The following is a 22616-nucleotide window of genomic DNA, read 5'->3' as shown; positions in this document are numbered from 1 at the left end:
CACACCTGTGATTAAACTCCTTCTAAAAGTAATTTTTGCATAATAGCTTTAATTCTAATATATTTTGTTGTTCTCTTTAGTGTGGCATCAAAGTTCCCCACTCAGGGAGACAAGCGTCTGCGGGAGGACATCAGCATCATGATCCGCTTCTACGCCAGCATCCTCTCCGACAAGAAGTACCTAGGTGCTAGCCTGCTCGTGCCACCTGGTGAGCTCGGTGCCAATCCCCCTCAAAGCTCCCTATCTGCCGGGATTTTCGGATCGCTTATCGTTTCCAGCACTTCTCCGATATCGATCTTAAGTAAGCCTCTACTTGCTCCGACTGTGCGACTACAGTGCGGCAGGAGCATGTTAATGCGGTTTCAAATTAGCATGACCGCCAATTTGAAACCCATACTACAAAACTGCACGGCAATCATCCGGACGGCCGAATTGATCAATTTGACGCCAAGCGCAAATTGAGAAATGCAACCGTCCCATCTTACCCCACCCCCCTCCCGACCCGTACCGCCACCACCCTTTATTGTAGAAGAACATGATCTCATCGCTTCTCATGTAAAATGCATGATCATTTCAGTACCAGAGAACTAATTGAGAGTTCATTCGTCCCTTAAAGCAGTGTTTCCCAACCCTGTTCCTAAAGGCACGCCAACAGTACATATGTTGGACGTCTTCCTTATCAGAACATAAGCAGAGACTCCAAAACGTGAAGTTAATGGATCAGATGAGTTGATTCAGATGTGTTTGATTAGGTTAAGAATGTGTGCTGTTGGTGTGCTATTAAGAACAGGCTTGGGAAACACTGCCTTAAAGCCTCTCCATCGTGTGATGTGCTACACCGCCAGACGGCACCACAAATCAAGCTGCTTTGCTTGGTATTTACTCGTCGACTGTATAATTTGCAGGCTTCACTTCCTCGGATGCTGTGTGTTAATTATTCATTAACGCAAATGGGAAAGGAGGAAAAAGTGCTGGAATGATGGAAGAAAGTGGTAGTTAAAGAAGGCAAACTAATTTGTTTAATTGGGGTAAATTAATTAATTTACTTTACAAATGATGAGGTGAGTCTTAAGGATCCTGTAAAGAACATGTCCAGGTCATATTCCAACCCCTAAGTCAGAAGAAATAAATCTCAATATGTATTTTATGCAAATAAAATTAAATATTTTTGGAAAATTGTTTTATTTTTATAATTTTTTTTCTTTTGCATTGCTTTGCAGTAATTATCCCTCACCAAAAGACTTAATAATTCAAAATCTGTTTCATTCATTTATCTATTTGTTTTTTTATATTTTTAAGTTTTTATTTTAAAGTATTTATTTATTTTTATTTATTGTTTTATTTTTTTTTAAGTATTTATATTTATTTCATTTTTTATTTTCAAGTGTTTAAAAATGTTTATCTTTATTTTTATTTATTTTTAAGTATTTATTCATTTTTATTTATTTTAAGTATTTATTTATTTATTTTTGTTGTATTTATATCCATATATTTTTATTTATGTACATTTTTAATATTTATTTATTTATTTTTAAGTATTTACTTGATTATTTTATTTATTTGTTTGTTTAAGTATTTATTTATTTATTTAGGGGTGAAATATTCCACCTTTAAGTCAGAAGAAATAAATTTCAAAATATGTTTTATAAAAAGAAAAATAAATCTATTCACAGTATTTTATTTATGGTTTGCATTGCAATCATTTTTCTTTAACAAAAGAGTTTATAATTCAAAACCTGTTTTATTTATTTATGTATTTATTTACTTAAATTTCTCTATCTATCTATCTATCTATCTATCTATCTATCTATCTATCTATCTATCTATCTATCTATCTATCTATCTATCTATCTATCTATCTATCTATCTATCTATCTATCTGTCTGTCTGTCTGTCTGTCTGTCTGTCTGTCTGTCTGTCTGTCTGTCTGTTTATTTATTTTTATTTCATTAATTTATTTTATTTTTATATGTATTATAATATTTATTATGAAGTAAATCATTAAATAAAATAATAATAATAATTTATATAATTTATGTAATAGTTTTTTACATATTACATTTTACATATTACATATTTTTTATACATTTTTATTCTGTTTACTATTTGTTTAATTTAAAAGTGCTTCTTGTTTCTCCACAAAAAAATTGTTTAAAATATAAATTAATACATTTTATTATTTTTTTATTATAAAAATATTTTTGATTAAATAAATCATTGAATAAAGTAATAATAATAATAATTTGCATAAAATACTTTATTATTTTTCAAAAAATTGTATTCTTATAATTTTATAAAATATGTGTTAAATATTCACTTAATTCAAAATATTTACTCATTTATAACAAATGCATTGATTTTGATTTTAATAACGCATTAGTAAATGCTGAACTATCATTAATAATTGCTTTGAGTATCATTCATGATTAGTTCATGTTAGTTAATACAGTAACTAACATTAACTAATGAAACCTTATTGTATAGGGTGACCAAATTTTCTTCATGCAGAATATGTTAGTTTTGGGCTGAAATATGACCTGCGCACACTAGTGTAAAAGTTTAGTTCTAGAAAGGAGAATAAAAGTCTGCAAAATCCTTGTCTTGATGCCATTTCTGTTGGCAGACAACCAGGACCCGTCGCTGAACAGTCTATCAGTGATGAACGCCACCGACCCCAGGAACAACATGGACATGACGGTGGGCTCCCGCCAGCAGAGCGCTCAGGGCTGGATCAACACGTACCCCCTGTCTAGCGGCATGTCCACCACCTCTAAGAAATCAGGTACACGCCTGGCCAGTTCGCTCATCCTGATTCGTTTTAATTGTTTAATCTGTTAAACCGATGTACACCTGCTAATGCCGTGAAATGCTTGTTAAGGGTCAGCGCTGTAATTAGCAGAGCGATAAATGGTTTCTGAGCTAATGGATGCTAAAGTTAGCGTCACAGATTTGAGCGTTGTTTTTGAAGACTCAATGGCAAGTTCATTCAGCTAATTCGAGTCCCGCCTGGCTCTTTTGGCATTTCTGTGTGGAGTTTGCGTGTTCTCATGTGTTGGTCTGGGTTTCCTCTGGGGGCTCCGGTTTCCCCAACAGTCCAAACACATGCACTATAGGTAAATTGATTAATTAAATTGGCTGTAGTGTGTGAATGAGTGTGTATGGGTGTTTCCCAGTACTGGGTTGCAGCTGGAAGGGCATCCGCAGTGTAAAACATATGCTGGATAAGTTGGTGGTTCATTCCTCTGTGGTGACCCTTGATGAATAAAGGAAGTAAGCTGAAGGAAAATGATTGAATGAACTTAATCGGTTTGCCTCATGTCTTCTTTCACTGTAGGCATGTCCAAAAAAAGCAACAGAGGAACCCAGCTGCACAAGTACTACATGAAACGCAGGACGTTGCTCTTGGCCTTGCTGGTAGGGACTTCTTTTCCTTACCTGGCCTCCTGTTAAAATAAACTCCTGTGCTTTGAGCATCTCACTTTTTCTTTCCCGGCAGGCCAGCGAGATCGAGAGACTGAGCACATGGTACAACCCGCTGTCCACACAGGAGCTGGCCATTCCCACCGAGCAGTCTGTGGAAACCAGCATCTCCAACTGGAGGTCCAAATACATCAACCTGACCGAGAAACAGTGGAAGGATAATGTCAATTTGGCCTGGAGTATCGCTCCTTACCTGGCCTTGCAGCTTCCGGCAAGGTACGTCAACAACAAGGTTGTCCCAAAGCCTAATGAGCTGCCTGTGTAGACTGCATCATCAGGCATTGTGGTTATGCTTCATGATGAAGTAAAGCCTGTCTTAAAAAATATGTAGAAGTACTAGATTTTGACCCATTTTAAAAGAAACTTCAGCTATTTTTAGGTCCCAGAATGTATTGTCAGATTAAAATAAATCAGTTTAAACTCTTGTCATATCAAACACCACATTAAAACAATTTGGAATCGTTGCAATTAGATTTTATTATTGAAAATTTTGCGAATGAATCTAATCATCAATAGATGTAGAATAAAAATTATGAATTAAACCAATAATAAAACCTCAAATTATGGTCATTTGCTACATATTTCCTTACATGTTTTTTTATAATGACATTTTTTACAGTTATAATTATGCATATTTCCAAAAACCTTCATTAAAACAAAAGTTTTGTTTATTGTTGGAGAAAAAACATCATTTTATTTTATTTCATTTTATTTTTTTTTATCTGTTTATTAAAATCTTATCAGAATTACTCACAAACTCGAAAAAAAAAATCATCAATGAAAATACAGTATAATACTAATCTATTAATAATAAATTTATTTATTTATTTATTAATAATAAACCTTTTTTCAGCCATGTGTCCTTTTTCTTGTCATCTTTTTTGGTGATTGTTTTTTTTTTTAAAATTACAATTATGCATATTTTCCAAACCTTCCCAAAACAAAACTTTGCATTTAATGTGGGGAGAAATTTTTATTTTATTCATTTATTTTAATTATTTATCTGTTTATTAAAATCTTATCCGAATTACTCACAAACTCGAGGGGAAAAAACCTAAAAAAGAAATCACCAATGAAAGTCCAGTATAATAATAATAAGAGTTATGAATAAAACCTCAAAACATGGTCATTTACGACCTTCTAAATGGTTTCATTTTAACAAATGCAGTTTTTTCAGCCATTGTTTTTGTGATGACATTTTTTGCAGTTATAATTATGCATATTTTCAAAAACCTTCCCATAATAAAACTTCCGTGTAATGTAGGGGGAAAAAAACATTATTTTATTTAACTGTTCATTAAAATCTAATCTAAATTACTCACAAACTGAGGGGGGGAATCCTCAATGAAAGTATAATAGGAATAAGAATAATAAGTATTACTACCTTCTAAATTGTTTTGTTTTAACAAATGCTGTTTTTTAGTGATTAATTAATTATGCATATTTCCCAAACCTTCCCAAAACAAAACTTTTCATTTAATGTTTGTGTGGGGGGATATTTTATTTTATATTATATTATTGACAATTTTGTGAATAAATCAAATCATCAATAGAAGTAGAATAAGAGTTATGAATAAAACCACAAAACATGGTATTTTGCCATCTTCTAAATCAGGAGTGGCCAACCCTGTTCCTGGAGAGCCACCTTCTTGCAGATTTCAGTTGCAACCCATATCAAACACACCTGAACCAATTATTTAAGACCAAAACACCACGTGATAATTACAGGCAGGTGTGTTTGATATGGGTTACAACTGAAATCTGCTGAAAGGTGGCTCTCCAGGAACAGGGTTGGCCACCCCTGGTCTAAATGGTTTCATTTTAACAATTTCTAATGACATTTTTTTTATAATTATGCGTATTTCCCGAACCTTTCCAAAACAAAATATTTTGTTTAATGTGTGTAAAAACATCATTTAATTTAATTTTATTTTATTTTATTTTATTTTATTTTATTTTATTTTATTTTATTTTATTATTTAATTTAATATTATTTTATTTTATTTTATTTTTTTAATTTATCTTATTTATATGTGATTCGGCAGTTGTTGTTTTTTCAGTATGTATTCTTTTTCTTGTAATCTTCATTGTGACAAAAATTGTTTTCCCAAAACAAAAATAGTTGTTTAAGTTGTGGGGGGGAAATATTTAATTTAATTTAATTTCATCTCATTTAAAATGTATTTTTATTATTTATTTAAACATTCGAATTTGAGAATTTAAATGTCATTAAAAGTCACAATGTGATGAAACTTTTTTTTTTTTAAGTATTTGTTTTCTCATGTGTCATTTCTGGAGAATGCAATCCCAGAATGCACTACAGTAGTTCAAAAAACAAACAAAAATTAATATATATTTGCTCATTAGAGAATCACAGTATTTAATTTAATCCAGGCAGCAAAAGCATTTTGGGTAAAGAGCTCACATTTTTTCATCAGTGTGTGTGTGTGTGTGTGTGTGTGTGTGTGTGTGTGTGTGTGTGTGTGTGTGTGTGTGTGTGTGTGTGTGTGTGTGACCTTTTGACATGTTTTGTAGGTTCAAAAACGCAGACGCCATTGTGGCAGAAGTGACTCGTCTAGTTCGGCTGGATCCTGGTGCTGTCAGCGATGTGCCAGAGGCAGTGAAGGTTAGATATGCTGCTCAACCACAAACTTAGTACAACCACAGCATGTTAGGAATCACACTCGAGTGTTTCTTCATGTGCTTTACCCATAGTTCCTGGTAACGTGGCACACCATTGATGCAGATTCTCCAGAGCTGAGCCACATCTTGTGCTGGGCTCCTGCAGATCCTCCGACCGGCCTCTCGTATTTCTCCAGCATGTATCCTCCTCATCCGCTCACTGCTCAGTATGGAGTCAAAGTCCTTCGCTCTTTTCCTCCTGTACGTACCAGAAGGGCGGCGCTCTAGACTTGATCTTTATGCCAACTGGTCTCTGTGCTTGTGGCTCTGAAGGTTCCCTTTGTCAGATAATATTTGAAGAAGTTTGTAGTTCTTCTGCTGGCTATTTTTAAAAAAAACTGCGTATCTGTATACCAGGAGAATTTAATTATGTATTCAAACAAATAATATTATATGATTAAATTAGTTATTTAAATATAAGCACACATGTTCATTTTAGAACTTGGTTATATTTTAGTTAATAAATGAATAAGTACGTAAATACATTACAATATATATATATATATATATATATATATATATATATATATATATATATATATATATATATATATATATATATATATGTATATATAATAAAAAATATTTACAAATTAATAAATTAAATATATATATATATATATATACAATATATTAACGCAATACAATAATTTTTTTAAATTCAAATTTTATCTTTAATAATTTTCTTTTTTAAGTAGAAATTTCTATTTTTACCCAATTATAATATTTCGAAAAATTAAGGATATATTACATATAATTATAAAAACTTCTCTAATTGTTGCTTTCTTTAAAGTGCACAAAACAAATATATTCCTTATTTAAAAAAATATAATGTTATTTACATTAACATGTTTATATTGTTTATATACTGTGAGAACACTTTCTATTAAAATACTAAAATACTTTCTATTAAAATAACTAAGTATACTTGCTGCTGCAATTTAAATGCATCAAATTAGACATTTAAAGATACATATTTATTAATTTAATCAGTTATTTAAATATTAGTATTTATATTCATAAGTGTAAACATTTACATTTTGTATATGATGAAAAAGTATGCAAATATTTACAAATGAGAATATATATATATATATATATATATTTGTATATATATACAGTTGAAATCTGAATTATTAGCCCCCCTTTGAATTTTTTTTTATTCTTATTTAAATATTTCCCATATTTGTTTCTGTTTAACAGAGCAAGGAAATTTTCACAGTATGTCTGATAATATTTTTCTTCTGGAGAAAGTCTTATTTCTTCAATTTTGGCAAGAATAAAAGCAGTTTTTTTTTTTAAAGCATTTTATGGTCAAAATTATTAGCTTCTTTAAGTTATTTTTATTTTGATTAGTCTACAGAACAAACCAAAAATTATTATTTTTTTTTTTTAAATTACAGAACACAAATATTTTTTCATTTTGTAAATTTAATTGTGTTTACATTAACATTTTACAGTGAGAACAATTTCTATTAAAGAAATAATATTTACTTTGGGCTGCAATTTAAATTCATTTAAACATAAAGTAATTTTATTTTATTTACTCATTTATTTAAATATAGGTATTTATATTTATTCTGTAAATTGTTTATATTTAATTTTATATTTAATAAATAAATAGATAAGAACATAAATACATTTTATATATGATGGCAAAATATATATAAATATTTACAAATTAATGATTATATATATATATACACACACACACATTTCTTTATACACACATTAGATTTTTTTCAATTAAAGTATTTCAGAGAATTCATTTAGAGAAAAAATGTTTATTGAATAGATTATGAACAAAATTGTTATTGGGGGTGGCACGGTGGCTCAGTGATTAGCACTGTTTGCTCATATTAAGAAGGTCGCTGGTTTGAGCCCTGGCTTGGTCAGTTGGCATTTCTGTGTGGGGATTTGACATGTTCTGTGTTGGTGTGGGTTTCCTCCGGGTGCTCCAGTTTCCCCCACAGTGCAAACACATGCGCTATGGGTGAATTGAATAAACGAAATTGATTGTAGCATATGAGTGTGTGTGAATGAATGTGTAGGGAGGTTTGCCAGTACTGGGTTGCAGCTGGAAGGGCATCCGCTGGGTAAAGCATATGCTGGTTAAGTTGGCGGTTCATTCCGCTGTGGCGACCCCAGATGAATAAAGGAAAATAATGAATAATACTATTGTGGGTTTTTTTAGTCCAGGCAACAAATATGTTCTTTATTTTGAAAACTAAATAATAATGTATTATAAATAATTTTATTAATATAAGCTTTGTTTAATTGTATTTAATTTTATTAATATAATTTACTTATTATATAAGCTTACTTTTTTTTAACAATAGCATTTTAATCAGCAGAATTAACATTGGCATGACTTTTACAGTTAGAAAATACTGAGATATTAAAAATCCTGCTAAAAGGGGGATTAAAATATAAACAAAAAAGACACATTTAGATTTTTTGACGTTTATCCTCTCTTAATATATATATTTAGTCTAATTTTAAATCATTTTAATCCACACAGAGTTCCCCAGAAGCAGTGAAGCATTCAACTTGGTCAAATATTTGTCAGCTTTTGAGGTTTAACAAGTTTCCACTGACATGACTAGACATTGACACTTTTGAAACTGACACTCCACTCAAAAGTAGATGTTTTGATGAATGTTCCTGCGTTAAACACCATAAACGCTTTATAAAAGTGCTCCTCGTGTTGTCTTCCTCATGTGAGGAACAGGTTGAAGTTCTCTCCTTTATGTTTGACTGATTTACAACTTGCTTTTCTCTTACAGGATGCCATTTTGTTTTACATTCCTCAAATCGTTCAGGCGCTGCGCTACGACAAGGTGAGGAGGCCTGACCTCCGACCTTTTCTGAACTACCTCTCCCTTTTCTTCACAAAGCGTTGGTTTTGATGTGACTCTTGCGCCCCTGGGCTGTTATTAACATCTGTCCTGGGCTTTTTGCAGATGGGTTACGTGCGCGAGTACATCCTGTGGGCCGCACAGAAGTCGCAGCTCCTCGCACATCAGTTCATATGGAACATGAAGACCAACATCTTTCTGGATGAAGAGGGACATCAGAAAGACCGTACGTCTATTTGTTTACTCCGTGGTTTTGCTCAGATTAGTCCAGCGTTTCATCTCCATCAATCTACATATTCAAGTGTATGTCTCTGTTATTTAACACAGCTGATTTATAGTCTGTTTCCACTGGTTCAGTGCGGTAGGGCTGCTCGATTATGGGGAAATTGAGCGATTATTTTTGGTACAAGATGTGCAGCACCTGAAACTACAGATGCTGGAAGCCTGTGCTGGCATTTCTCCTGCGGTGTTGCTATCAGTGTGTGAAGAGTGAGAGAAGAGGGTTGCATTGACAATACAACACAATGGGCAGCACATTGAACACATTTTAAAAGTAGTCAGACACTTCTAAATAACTCATGAAAGAATAAAGTGACGTGAAAACCGAGTACACCATTGCTTCTCTTGTGAAATTCCCAATAAGTTTGATGTGTCACATGACCCTCTTCCTATTGAAAAAACAAAAGTTGGATCCAAGATGGCCGACTTCAAAATGGCTACCACCCATCTTGAAAAGTTTGCCCCCTCACATATACTAATGTGTAGGGCTGTAACGATACACCAAAGCCACGATTCGGTTCGTATCATGATTTTTGACCCACGATTCGATTCGTATCACTTTCGATTCGTATCATTTAAAACTATATTTTTTATTAAATAACATTTGAAAAATCTTTATAAACTGAACATCAAAGAACAATATTAACTATGCAAATTATTAACAATATAAATAGCCATATATAAAATAAATAAATAGCCAAAGCTATAACACTTCTGTTTTCTTTGTAACAAAATACTGTTGAAAAACCAAACAGAACTAAACTCCATTGTGGAGATGATTCGAGCATGTTGAAAATTCTTTTTCAATCAAGTACTCTTACATTAAAAAAGTAAATTAAGTGGCTGCTGTTTCACACTGAGGTAACTGAGGCTTAATGCCTGTGCTGCAAACCACAAATCAAGTAAACATTAAACAAATAAACAACTTATTTCTCTTAAGAATTCCAAACTCGTTGGATTTAAGGGAGTTGAAAATTCTGCTTCAGAAACACCATCATGTCAACATAGCAGTGAAAAACGTGACAACTTTTCTTACTGGGACATCTGGTGAATGCCCACCCCTCTCTGCACAGCCACATTAACAGTGTGAGCAAAGCATCGTTCGACAGCATTGGCAATGTTTCTGCCGTTGTCGGTTGTCAAGCGGGGTTAAGTTGGTTTTGTTTTTGATATTCCTGACACATTCAGACGGCCCCGGCTAAACGCATATTGCCAGGGCTTAAACGGAGCAGTGCTCGTAATGTCGAGCAAAAAAAAAAGTTTCCTCACGTTCTTCTTCAACTAGCTCAACTTTTGCAGGCTGGCGTGACGTTATTGGAAAGGTAGTCACAGGGCGTGTCGTAATTCTCCCTTATCACACCGCGACACAGGATCGTAGATCAGAGTGTCGCGATTTCAGTTTCATATCGCGTATCGTTACAGCCCTACTAATGTGCCACAAACAGGACGTTAATATCACCAACCTTTCCCATTTTATTAAGATGTATCTATAGAAATAGCCCACCCTGTATATTAAATGTGAAATAAAGAGTAGGCCTGTCAATTAGAAAATGTCAAATAAAAATACATGTTTCTTATATACACCACCATTCTATCATTTTGTTTATTTTTTTAAATAACATTTTAAAAGTTATAATTATAACTAAAATGCTAAATCAGTGGATTAAAAGTAACAGCAGGTTTTGTGTTTGTGTTGTGGTGCAGCGGACATCGGTGAGCTTCTGGAGCAGATGGTGGAAGAGATCACGCACTCTCTGTCAGGTCCAGCTAAAGACTTCTATCAGCGCGAGTTTGACTTCTTCAACAAGATCACCAACGTCTCCGCCATCATCAAGTACGTTTTGCTTAAAGTAAAATTATTTAATCTAACAGAAAACTTTATAATCAGTAGAGTATTGGTCATATTTTAAATCAGAATTTTGATAAAATAAATATTCCTTGTTTATATTTAAAAGTCAGTCTAATTAAGTTTCAGTTATGTGAAAATAGTGCCCCATTTTTTACCCCAAATGTTGGTTACTGTAGCAGTGATGTAAGGTGGAAAAATATAGCTAAAATATTGCTGCATTTTTACTATTAATAATTCTTATTCTTATTGAGCATTTCTTGTACTTTGTTTACATTAAAAACTTGATGGATTAAAAGTTTTTGTTGTATTATCCTTGTAAGCTTTTTTTTCTTTATGCAATATATATATATATATATATATATATATATATATATATATATATATATATATATATATATATATATATATATATATATATATAGTATTTATGTATATATATATATACTATATATATATAGTATTTATGTATATACAGTTAAAGTTAGAATTTTTAACCCCCCTTTGAATTTTTTTTTACTTTTTTTTTTTATATTTCTCAAATGATGTTTGACAGCACAAGAAAATTTTCACAGTATGTCTGATAATATTAGACATAGAGAGAGAGAGAGAGAGAGAGGCCTTTACCTGTCAGTAGGTGCACATGACTCCTCAATAGCAAAAGTAAGAGAAATGGTGTATTTCTTTTGTTTCAACAGCCTTTTTAATAACTTTAACCCATTGAAAAGAAAAGGTGTATATCAGTGTGATAATAAATAAAAATATAGTTAAAAATCACATTATTTTTTTTGTTTGTAGCATGTAGATGACCATTTATGTGCTGTGGGTAAAATATACAGTTGAAGTCAGAATTATTAGCCCCCCTGAATTATTAGCGGCCCTGTTTATTTTTTTCTCTAATTTCTGTTTAATGGAGGCAAGATTTTTTCAGCACATTTATAAGCATAATAATTTAAAAAACCTATTTCTAATAATTGGTTTATTTTATCTTTGTCATGATGACAGTAAATAACATTTTACTTGATATTTTTCAAGACACTTCTCTACAGCTTAAAGTGACATTTAAAGGCTTAACTAGGTTAATAAGGTAAACTAGGCAGGTTAAGGTAATTAGGCAAGTTATTCTATAATGATGGTTTGTTCTGTAGACTATCGAAAAAAATGAGCTTAAAGGGGCTAATAATATTGTCCCTAAAATGGTGTTTAAAAAATTAAATACTGCTTTTATTCTAACCGAAATAAAACAAATAAGACTTTCTCCAGAAGAAAAAACATTATCAGACATACTGTGAAAATTTCCTTGCTCTGTTAAACATCATTTGGGAAACATTTAAAAAAGAAAAAAAATCAAAAGGGGGCGAATAATTCTGACTTCAACTGTATATTAAGCTTGAATGGACTGCAACTGAAAAGAACAGAAATAAACAGGGTGTCCGCGTTTTTTTTTTTAAGTCTTAAATTTCAAAAACTAAATTTTAGCCCTAAAAAGTTTTAAATTCACTGAATTATTGTCTTAAAGGTCTTAAATCAATTTAAACAGGTCTTAATTTTCCTTTGTTTATATAAAGCTACCCAATCGATCCAACACACATCCAATCACCAACAATATATCTCAACAAAACTCTCTATTCATAACTAATATTATAACAGTCTTTTGTGCAGGCATTTAGTTTATTCTAATTTTAAAGAGTTTTTATTGTTTTTTTTTTACGTTATATTGAAAAAATGTGCATGTATACAGCTAGGGTCTGCTTGATTTGACATATTATTTCGAATATATGGCAATGAAATAACTCATTATATTGTGTTTCTTGATGGGCCAAGTAATTATTATTTTCTGCTGCACCATGAGAAAAATCCTTAGTGTTTAGCCCTATATAAGCCTGAAATTTAATTCTTGATGGCCTTAAAAAGGTCTAAGTGTGCTGTTTGTGTTTTCCAGGCCTGTTCCCAAAGGAGATGAGAGGAAGAGAGCGTGTCTGAAGGCGCTGTCAGAAATCAAAGTTCAGCCAGGTCTGCAATCACTCATTTCGAGATAAATCTTAATAGTTAGTGTAATTGAGCTTTAAAAAATGTGACCTGCATGTTTGGGTCGTTTATTTGAATCTGTGTTTCCCACTTCTGTATTCAGGATGTTATTTGCCAAGCAATCCAGAAGCAATCGTCCTTGATATCGACTACAAGTCAGGAACGCCCATGCAGAGGTATCACCGCTCGTCACCTGCGATCAGCTTTTAGATTTGTCAGCTGGTTTATGAGCTCAGTAACATTCGCTTTGTTTTCACAGCGCTGCCAAAGCCCCTTATCTGGCCAAATTCAAAGTTAAGAGGTGTGGCGTTAGTGAGCTTGAAAAAGAGGGTGAGTCTCACATGACGCTTCATATGCCATTAACTACAGAATTAAGTCAGAATTATTGGCCCTCCTGTGAATTTTGTTTCTCAAATATTTCCCAAATTATGTTTACCAGAGGAAGGAATTTTTCACAGTATATCCTATAATATTTTTTCTTCTGGAGAAAGTCCTATTTGTTTTATTTCTGCTAGAATGAAAGCGTTTTTAAATTTTTTTTAAAATCTTTTAAGGTCAATATTATTAGCCTCCTTAAAGGGTACCTATGATGAAAAATCTACTTTTCAAGCTGTTTGGACAAACATATGTGTATATATAGTGTATAGACCATCATATTGAGCTGATATAAACACACCCAGTCCTTTTTTATCAATTTAACAACATAAAAACGGTGGACCAATTAGAGCGGTTTTCAGACCAACTGCAACTTTACGTAGGAGTGCGATTCCCCCGCCCACCGAATTGATTGACAGCTGCGTGCAGTAACACGTCCCGGTAGTCACATACGCAAAGCAACCGGGAATAAAAGGTCTGTTCGGTTCGCTCGGATCAGCAACCATCATCAAATGTGATCAAGAGTGAGTTTCACATGTTTAAAGTGTTTTAAACCAGAGCACGTGTGTAATTAATTACAGCGATTTACTTCAGATTCACTTCATCAGCACAGCTGTGTCAGAACAATTACTGTATTAAAGAAGACGCTTCAATCCCGGTTTGTAGACGTTAAATCAGGTTTATTTTGTACATTAGCATAAAAGATATCCACACAGCACTGGAGATTAGCCTGTATCCTGTCACATTTGAGTGAAAAAACAGTGCAAAGCTAAGTGCACTTTGTCTGTCTGCCTGTCTGTGTGTGTGTGTCAGCTGCGATGTGCGCGTGTGTGCGCGCGCGTGAACTTTGTAACGATATTGCGTATGACTCATCAACGCGACTGCACAACAAACACTGATTAACGTTAGTAAAGTTCTTACTGTAGTATTTCACAAACGCTACGTGAGACCTTCTTCCTTTAAGTCTGTCTGTTGTCTAACGCAGCTGAGGGAGGAGATTAAAGCACGCGGGAAGGCACGTAGATACAGTAGGCGGGAAAGACTTGAATTAAAGGCGCAGTACGACAAAACCACCCCCTGCTGGAAATGAGTATAAAATATGATCTTGTAAAAGGTATAATGAAAAATCTGGTGGGTGTTTTGAGCTGAAACTTTATATACACATTCTAGAGACGCAAAAGACTTATATTAAATCTGAAAAAAGGGGTAACCTAGGTGCCCTTTAAGCAATATATGTTTTCAGATGTCTACAGAACAAACCATCGTTATAGAATGACTTGCCTATCTACCCTATTGAGTTATTAAAACTATTATGTTTAGAAATGTGTTGAAAAAAATCCTCTCTCCTTTAAACAGAAATTGGGAGAACAATTATACAGGAGGGAGAATAATTCTGATTTGAACAGTATCTAGTATATCAATGACATCCAGGGAATGTGAGAATTGAGGGACTGATGTATTTCAGTTGTATGTGTTCTCCTAAGTGGTCTCTCTGTGTGTGTGCAGGTCTGCGCTGTCCGTCCGACTCTCAGGATGAAGGAGATGAGAGCTCACTGACGGCTCAAAGGGTCTGCTGGCAGGCGGCCATCTTTAAAGTGGGCGATGATTGCAGACAGGTCAGTCTCATAGGAAACATCCGGTTACCTTTATTCCAAATTCATTCAGTAAATAAAAACTATTATTTAATGTAAATAGGAAAACCATATGAAATCCTCACAATTTTTGTTTTTTATTCCAAGAACCAATTACTGTTTTCTTTTCACAACACATTTTTTGCTATGAAATAGAATAAAATGTCATAATTCTAATGCCAAAAATTATAATAAATATAATGTGCAAAGTGTGCATCGGATGCAAGTTGACATTTACACTCACCGGCCACTTTATTAGGTACACCCATCCAACTGCTTGTTAACACAAATGTCTAATCAGCCAATCACATGGCAGCAACTCAATGCATTTAGGCATGCAGACATGATCAAGATGATCTGCTGCAGTTCAAACTGAGCATCAGAATGAGGAAGAAAGGGGATTTAAGTGTTTTTGAACGTGGCATGGTTGTTGGCGGGCTGGTCTGAGTATTTCAGAAACTGCTGATCTACTGGGATTTTCATGCACAAGCATCTCTAGGGTTTACAGAGAATTGTCTGAAAAAGAGAAAATATCCAGTGAGTGGCAGTTCTGTGGGCACAAATGCCTTGTTGGTGCCAGAGGTCAGAGGAGAATGGCCAGACTGGTTCCAGCTGATAGAAAGGCAACAGTAACTCAGATAAGCACTCGTTACAAAATACAGAAGAGCATCTCTGAACACACAACACGTCCAACCTTGAGGCGGATGGGCTACAGCAGCAGAAGAGCACACCGGGTGCCACTCCTGTCAGCTAAGAACAGGAAACTGAGGCTACAATTCACACAGGCTCACCAAAACTGGACAATAGAAGATTGGAGAAATGTTGCCTGCTCTAATGAATCTCTATTTCTGCTGCAACATTTAGATGATAAGGTCAGAGTTTGGCATCAACAACATGAAAGTATGGATCCATCCTAACTTGCATCAACAGTTCAGGTTGCTGGTGGTGGTGTAATGGTGTGGGGGAGATTTTCTTGCCACACTTTGGGCCCGATTAGTACCGATTGAGCATCGTGTCAACACCACAGCCTACCTGAGTATTGTTGCTGACCATCCCTTTATAACCACAGTGTACTCATCTTCTGGTGGCTACTTCCAGCAGGATAACGCACCATAAAGCGTTAATCATCTCAGACTGGTTTCTTGAACATGACAATGAGTTCATTGTACTCAAATGGCCTCCACAGTCACCAGATCTCAATCCAGTAGAGCACCTTTGGGATGTGATGAAACGTGAGATTGGCATCATGGATGTGCAGCCGACAAATCTGCGGTAACTGTGTGATGCTATCATGTCAATATGCAGCAAAATCTCTGAGGAATATTTCCAGTATCTTGTTGAATCTCTGCCACAAAGGATTAAGGCAGTTCTGAAGTCTAAAGGAGTCCAACGTGGTACTAGTAAGGTGTACCTAATAAAGTGGCCAGTGAGTGTATTCAAATATCTGGGCATATTACAATAAGGAGAATCTGAGCCAAAATCTACTGAATTACAGTGATAAAATCGAAATGAATGTGCAGGTATTATACATTTGTTGGAATGTAATTGGACCTTCTGTAAGTAGATTGTATTGATGTGGTTTGTGTTGTGTCAGGACATGCTCGCGCTTCAGATCATTGGCCTGTTCAAGAACATCTTTCAGCTGGTGGGTTTGGATCTGTTTGTGTTCCCGTACCGGGTTGTGGCCACAGCTCCAGGAGTGAGTGAATGTTCGCTTGCCTCTAAGACTTTATCTTTGTAAGCTGTATCTGAATGTCCTGTCTGTTTGTTTATTTCAGTGTGGCGTGATTGAATGTATTCCGGACTGTAAATCCCGGGATCAGCTCGGCCGGCAGACTGACTTCGGCATGTACGACTACTTCAGGAACCAATATGGCGACGAATCCACTCTGGCTTTCCAGAAGGTTACACACATTTAATGACCTGAATAACGTGTTATTACTACTGCTCACAAATAGTAACTGAGTTAGTAACTGAATTACATCGTTATAAAAGTAACTAATTACCTGTGAAAATAAATATTATTATTTTTAAAATGTCTGAAATATACGGCCCTTCTTTTTTTCTCTAAATCTATATCTTTTATATATATATATATATATATATATATTTTTTTTTTTTTTTTTTTTTTTTTGAACAACCCCTTCAACAACAATTTAACCCGTTACAGATGAGGGAATGCATAAAAAATAAGGATATTATAAAAATGTAAAAATAAAATAAGAAAATTAATACAAAATAAATAAATGAAAGGTAATTTTGATATTATTATTTTTCATTACGAATTTAGTTTAAAAATGTATTTTTTTATTGTCATTGTTTTTGTATAGTTTTAATTAAGTTTTGAATTTCATTTATTTCTATTTTGTAAATTTAGTTTTTTTTAACAAGCTTATTTCAGTTTCCAATGCAACATTTCTGTTTATATTTTTTATTTAATTAATTTTATTATTAGTTTAATATTATTTTGTTTTTTATTACTCAAATTTTTTATTATTATTGTTTTATAATTGGTTTTAATTATATATATATATATATATATATATATATATATATATATATATATATATATATATATATATATATATATATATATATATATATTTTTTTTTTTTTTTTTTTTAGAACAACCCCTTCCACAACAATTTAACCCCTTATAGATGAGGGAGTGCATAAAAAATAATAATATTATAAAAATAAATAAATAAAAAATAAATAAAACAAGAAAAAATCAATAAATGAAAGGTACTGCCATCATAAATACTTTTCAGGGGATACATTTGGACACCTAGTTACATTGTTACATTGTAGTTACCTCAAATTACATTGGTGATAGGGTAAGTAACCTCTAAATGTGCATATCAAAATATCTTGTAATACTTTTCCTTTCATAATTGAATGAACAGATTCATATATTGAAGTATTTCTGTTTTGCGCTGAAAGCTGATGTTTATGGACTGAATTGTTTATGCGGCTCTTATCTCAACATTTCTCTTTTTTTTTTTGCTCATTTCTAGGCTCGGTATAACTTCATTCGCAGTATGGCTGCTTACAGTCTGCTGCTCTTTCTGTTACAAATCAAAGACCGACACAACGGCAACATCATGCTGGACAGCAAAGGCCATCTCATTCACATCGGTGAGTCTGATTAAACCTGACTACTTTGACTTTAATTAGATCAATTATTTTGTAGCACTTTTATGTGGTCCACTTAATAAAATAGGAGTCATGGTTTTGTTGAGTTTTTTTGTTTTATTTTTTTTTTTAATGTTAGTTGTTTTGTTGTGTTTAATTTAATTTAATCAATTTTATTATGTTTTTTTTATTGTAATTTGTTTTGTTGTTTTATTTTGTTCTGTTGTGTTTTATTTTATTATATTTATTTTGTTGTATTTTCTTTTGTTTTCTTTTATTTTTTATTGTAATTTGTTTTATTGTATTTTATTTTGTTTTATTTTATTTATTTTTATTGTAATTTGTTTTGTATTTTATTTTGTTTTATTTTAATTTATTTTTAATTGCTATTTGTTTTGTTTTGTTTTGTTGTATTTTTATTTTGTTTTATTTTAATTTATTGTAAGTTGTTTTATTTTATTTTCATTTCATTTTATTTCATTTATTTTTTTAATGTTAGATGTTTTGTATTTTATTTTATTTAGTTTTTTGTTTTGTTTTTTTATTTACTTTTATTGTATTTTGTTTTACTGTATTTATTTTGTTTTGTTTAATTTTGTTTTGTTTGTTTGTTTTATTGCATTTTTTCATTTTACTTTATTTAATTTCGAATGACCCATGGTCGGCTTACCATTTGGGCTATTTTAGTTTATATTTAGTTTAGTTTATTTAAATTATTTTAGTATTTATTTATACTTTGTTGTTATTATAAAAACTTAAACTTACATTTTTACTTTATAGTTTATTATAATTTTTAATATTACTTTATATTTGTTATTTAAATATGGTATTACATTTTTATAATTCCTTTTAATAATAATAACTGATAACTGCTCAATTTCTATAGCTTAAAGTCTATCAAACAAGGAACATTTTCATCATATACACCTCTTAATTATTCAGTTCTTTTCTTTCTTTCTTTCTTTCTTTCTTTCTTTCTTTCTTTCTTTCTTTTATTTTAAATAACCCAGCTAACCATGAGTGTGCTATGTTAGTTTATAGTTTATATTTAGTTGTTTTTAGTTTATTCGAGTTATTTGAGCTTTTATTTATACTTTCTTGTTGTTTTTTGTCATTGTTACAATAGCATTTTGAAATGGCTTTAATTTTGATATTTTTGGTTTTCATTATGAATTTAGTTTAAAAATGTCTTTTTTATTGTCATTATTTTTTGTATAGTTTTAATTAAGTTTTGGATATCATTTATTTCTATTTTGTAATTTTAGTTTTTTTTAACAAAACTTATTTCAGTTTTCAATGCAACATTTCTGTTTATATTTTTTAATTTATTTAATTTTATTATTAGTTTAATATTACTTAATTACTCAAATTTTGTATGACTATTATTTTATAATTAGTTTTAATAATAATAACTGATAACTGCTCAATTTCTATATCCTATAGTCCATCAAACAAGGAACATTTTCATCATATAACCCTCTTAATTATTCAGTTCCTCCAATTAATTAAGTCTGAATTAAATTAATACTGCATTTTTTTAATTTAATGTATTACGAGAAGTTTAAATGACTCTGAGGTTGCATGTTTTTGTAGACTTTGGCTTCATGTTTGAGAGTTCTCCTGGTGGGAATCTGGGCTGGGAGCCTGACATCAAGCTGACCGATGAGATGGTGATGATCATGGGAGGCAAGATGGAGGCTACACCATTTAAATGGTTCATGGAGATGTGTGTGCGCGGATACCTGGCTGTAAGGTGAGATGCGCCGCTCTTCAATATTTCAGAAGGGTTTAAGAAGGATTTTGACTTCTCTCTGTTCCCTTCAAACCACCCGAATCTTTTAAAGGGGGCCTATCATGCCTTTTTTAACAAGATGTAAAATAAGTCTCTGATGTCCCTAGAGTGCGTATGTGTAAGTTTCAGCTCAAAATACCACACAAATAATGATCTATAACTAGTTGAAACTGCTCCTTTTAGGCTTTGAGCCAAAATGTGCCATTTTGGTGACTGTCGCTTTAAATTCAAATGAGATGTGCTCTTTTTAAAAAAAGGAGGAGCTGACATTGCCTTCAGCAGATACGATGTGATAACTAATCGCAGACGGCTGCTTCTCACTCAAGAATGTCTATTTTGGTGGCTGTCGCTTTAAATTCAATTGTGATTGTACTCTTTTTCAAAAGAGGGTGGAGCTACAAATGCCAGTGTGCCAGCATAGTGGCAGATTAAAAAACAAGACTAACCTCCTATGCTAATGAGGGAGAGATCATCACCAATGGGCGGGGCTTTCCCCTTCTGATGACACGTACAGCGGGAGAATGTCAATCAAAGGGTTTCCTCAGACGGTTTTCATCAAGTGTGATTAAAAAAAGTATATTTAATATATTTTTACCATTAGAAGCTGCTTATATTCACACTCTACTGCCACACAGCTGTGTTTAAACCCCTTATAAAGGTGACATTTGCATAATAGGTCCTCTTTAGGATGATATAGGGTTGCTTTTTTGCAATTTGCTGGTTTGTCAGAGGTTTTTAATTGTTTACATATGCATGTTTTGATTCTCAGGCCCTACATGGATGCTGTCGTGTCATTGGTGACGTTGATGCTGGACACGGGGTTGCCTTGCTTCAGAGGACAGACGATCAAACTCCTCAAGTGCGTTACTGGAAATGATATCATAACACAGACAAGCTTGGCCCGATCATAACGGAAATGAGTTTATACAAAATATTACACAAGGACAAGCACAGCGACTGTGTGTTCACACAAAACATGTCAACAGAAAAAGCACACAGCCAGTATTCAGATATACATAATTATTTGCATTTTCTGAGCTTGCTAATTTAGTCTAAGCCAGAAATCAGGATTATGCTTAATATAAAGCCATATACAGCTGAAGTCAGAATTATTAGCCCCCCTGTATTTTTTTCAACACATTTCTAATCATAATAGTTTTCATAACTCATTTCGGATAACTTAGTTATTTTATCTTTGCCATGATGACAGTAAATAATATTTTACTCTATATTTTTTAAGATACTAGTATTCAGCTTAAAGAGACATTTAACTCATTGGGTTAAAGTTAAAGTAATTATGCAAATCATTGTATAACGATGGTTTGTTCTGTAGACAATCATAAAAATGTATAGCTTAAAGGGGCTAATAATTTTGACTTTAAAATGGCTTTTAAAAAATTAAAAACTGCTTTTATTCTAGCCGAAATAAAACAAATAAGACTTTCTCCAGAAGAAAAAACATTATCAGACATACTGTGAACATTTCCTTGCTCTGTTAAACATCATTTGGGAAATATTTAAAAAAGAAACACGGGCTAATAATTGTGACTTCAGCTGTATTTAAATATCACCTGAGAACTGAGAAACACTTTATAAAAAGAGTCATATCTCAATGTTGTTATTTTGCTGTTGTGAAATAATAACACAAAACAACGTTATTTTACAAACAGATCACATTTTCAAGAACAGAACCAGTCAGTGTTTCTGAATCAGCACCCCCATAAATTAGCATTAAACGAGTTTTGAATTTCTACCAGTTTTTTTCCACCAGTTCTTCTGACGGGTCATGCCCAGTGTTGATTTCTGTATGTTGTTCATTGTGTTCGGCAGGCAACGGTTCAACCCAAACATGAGCGAGAAGGAAGCTGCGGCCTTCATGATCAAAGTCATCGAGCGCTGCTTCCTCAGTAGCAGGTAACAAACAGCACTTCTCTCACGTGATGCTCCAAGAATAAATACACATGAAAAGCAATTTCACGTCAAAAGCGGGTGGATCCATGCTTTCATGTTGTTGACACCAAATTCTGAGCCTACCATCCAAATTTTGCAGCAGAAATCGAGACTCATCAGACCAGGCAACATTTTGCCAATCTTCTATTGTCCATATGTGCTTAGCTGACAGGAGCGGCTCCCGGTTTGGTCTTCTGCTGCTGTAGCCCATCTGCTTCAAGTTTGGACGTGTTGTGCGTTCAGAGATTCCATTCTCCTCTGACTTCTGGCATCAACAAGACATTTGCGCCCAAAGAACTGCCGCTCACTGGATATTTCCTCTTTTTCAGACCATTCTCCGTTAACCCTAGAGATAGTTGTGCATGACAATCCCAGTAGATCAGCAGTTTCTGAAATACTCAGAGCAGCCCGGCTGGCTCCAACAACCATGCCACATTCAAAGTCACTTAAATCCTCTTTCTTCCCCATTCTGATGCTAAGTTTGAACTGCAGCAGATCGTCTTGACCATGTCTACATGCCTAAATGCACTGAGTTGCTGCCCTGTGAATTACTGATTAGA

At 33.0% G+C, this 22616-nt stretch overlaps 1 protein-coding gene across 3 annotated transcripts in view; it reads left to right on the top strand.

Moving 5' to 3' along the window:
- pi4kaa (phosphatidylinositol 4-kinase, catalytic, alpha a) overlaps positions 1 to 22616 on the top strand; it is a 75087-nt gene that overhangs the window by 50797 nt on the left and 1674 nt on the right. For 2 of the 3 annotated variants that reach the window (XM_005172596.6, NM_001034972.1), the window contains 19 exon segments: positions 81 to 208; positions 2624 to 2782; positions 3335 to 3414; positions 3497 to 3696; positions 6016 to 6106; positions 6196 to 6363; positions 8949 to 9002; positions 9126 to 9246; positions 11004 to 11133; positions 13088 to 13158; positions 13277 to 13349; positions 13433 to 13503; positions 15055 to 15164; positions 16774 to 16878; positions 16958 to 17083; positions 18197 to 18317; positions 19908 to 20067; positions 20876 to 20965; positions 21937 to 22020. In XM_005172596.6, the coding sequence (XP_005172653.1) occupies positions 81 to 208; positions 2624 to 2782; positions 3335 to 3414; positions 3497 to 3696; positions 6016 to 6106; positions 6196 to 6363; positions 8949 to 9002; positions 9126 to 9246; positions 11004 to 11133; positions 13088 to 13158; positions 13277 to 13349; positions 13433 to 13503; positions 15055 to 15164; positions 16774 to 16878; positions 16958 to 17083; positions 18197 to 18317; positions 19908 to 20067; positions 20876 to 20965; positions 21937 to 22020 (2142 nt within the window). 3 annotated transcript variants of the gene reach the window in all.

The sequence above is a fragment of the Danio rerio genome, chromosome 10 (genome assembly GCF_049306965.1).
Source record: "Danio rerio strain Tuebingen ecotype United States chromosome 10, GRCz12tu, whole genome shotgun sequence".
Lineage (NCBI taxonomy): Eukaryota > Metazoa > Chordata > Actinopteri > Cypriniformes > Danionidae > Danio > Danio rerio.
This window is presented reverse-complemented; position numbering and strand designations above follow the sequence as displayed.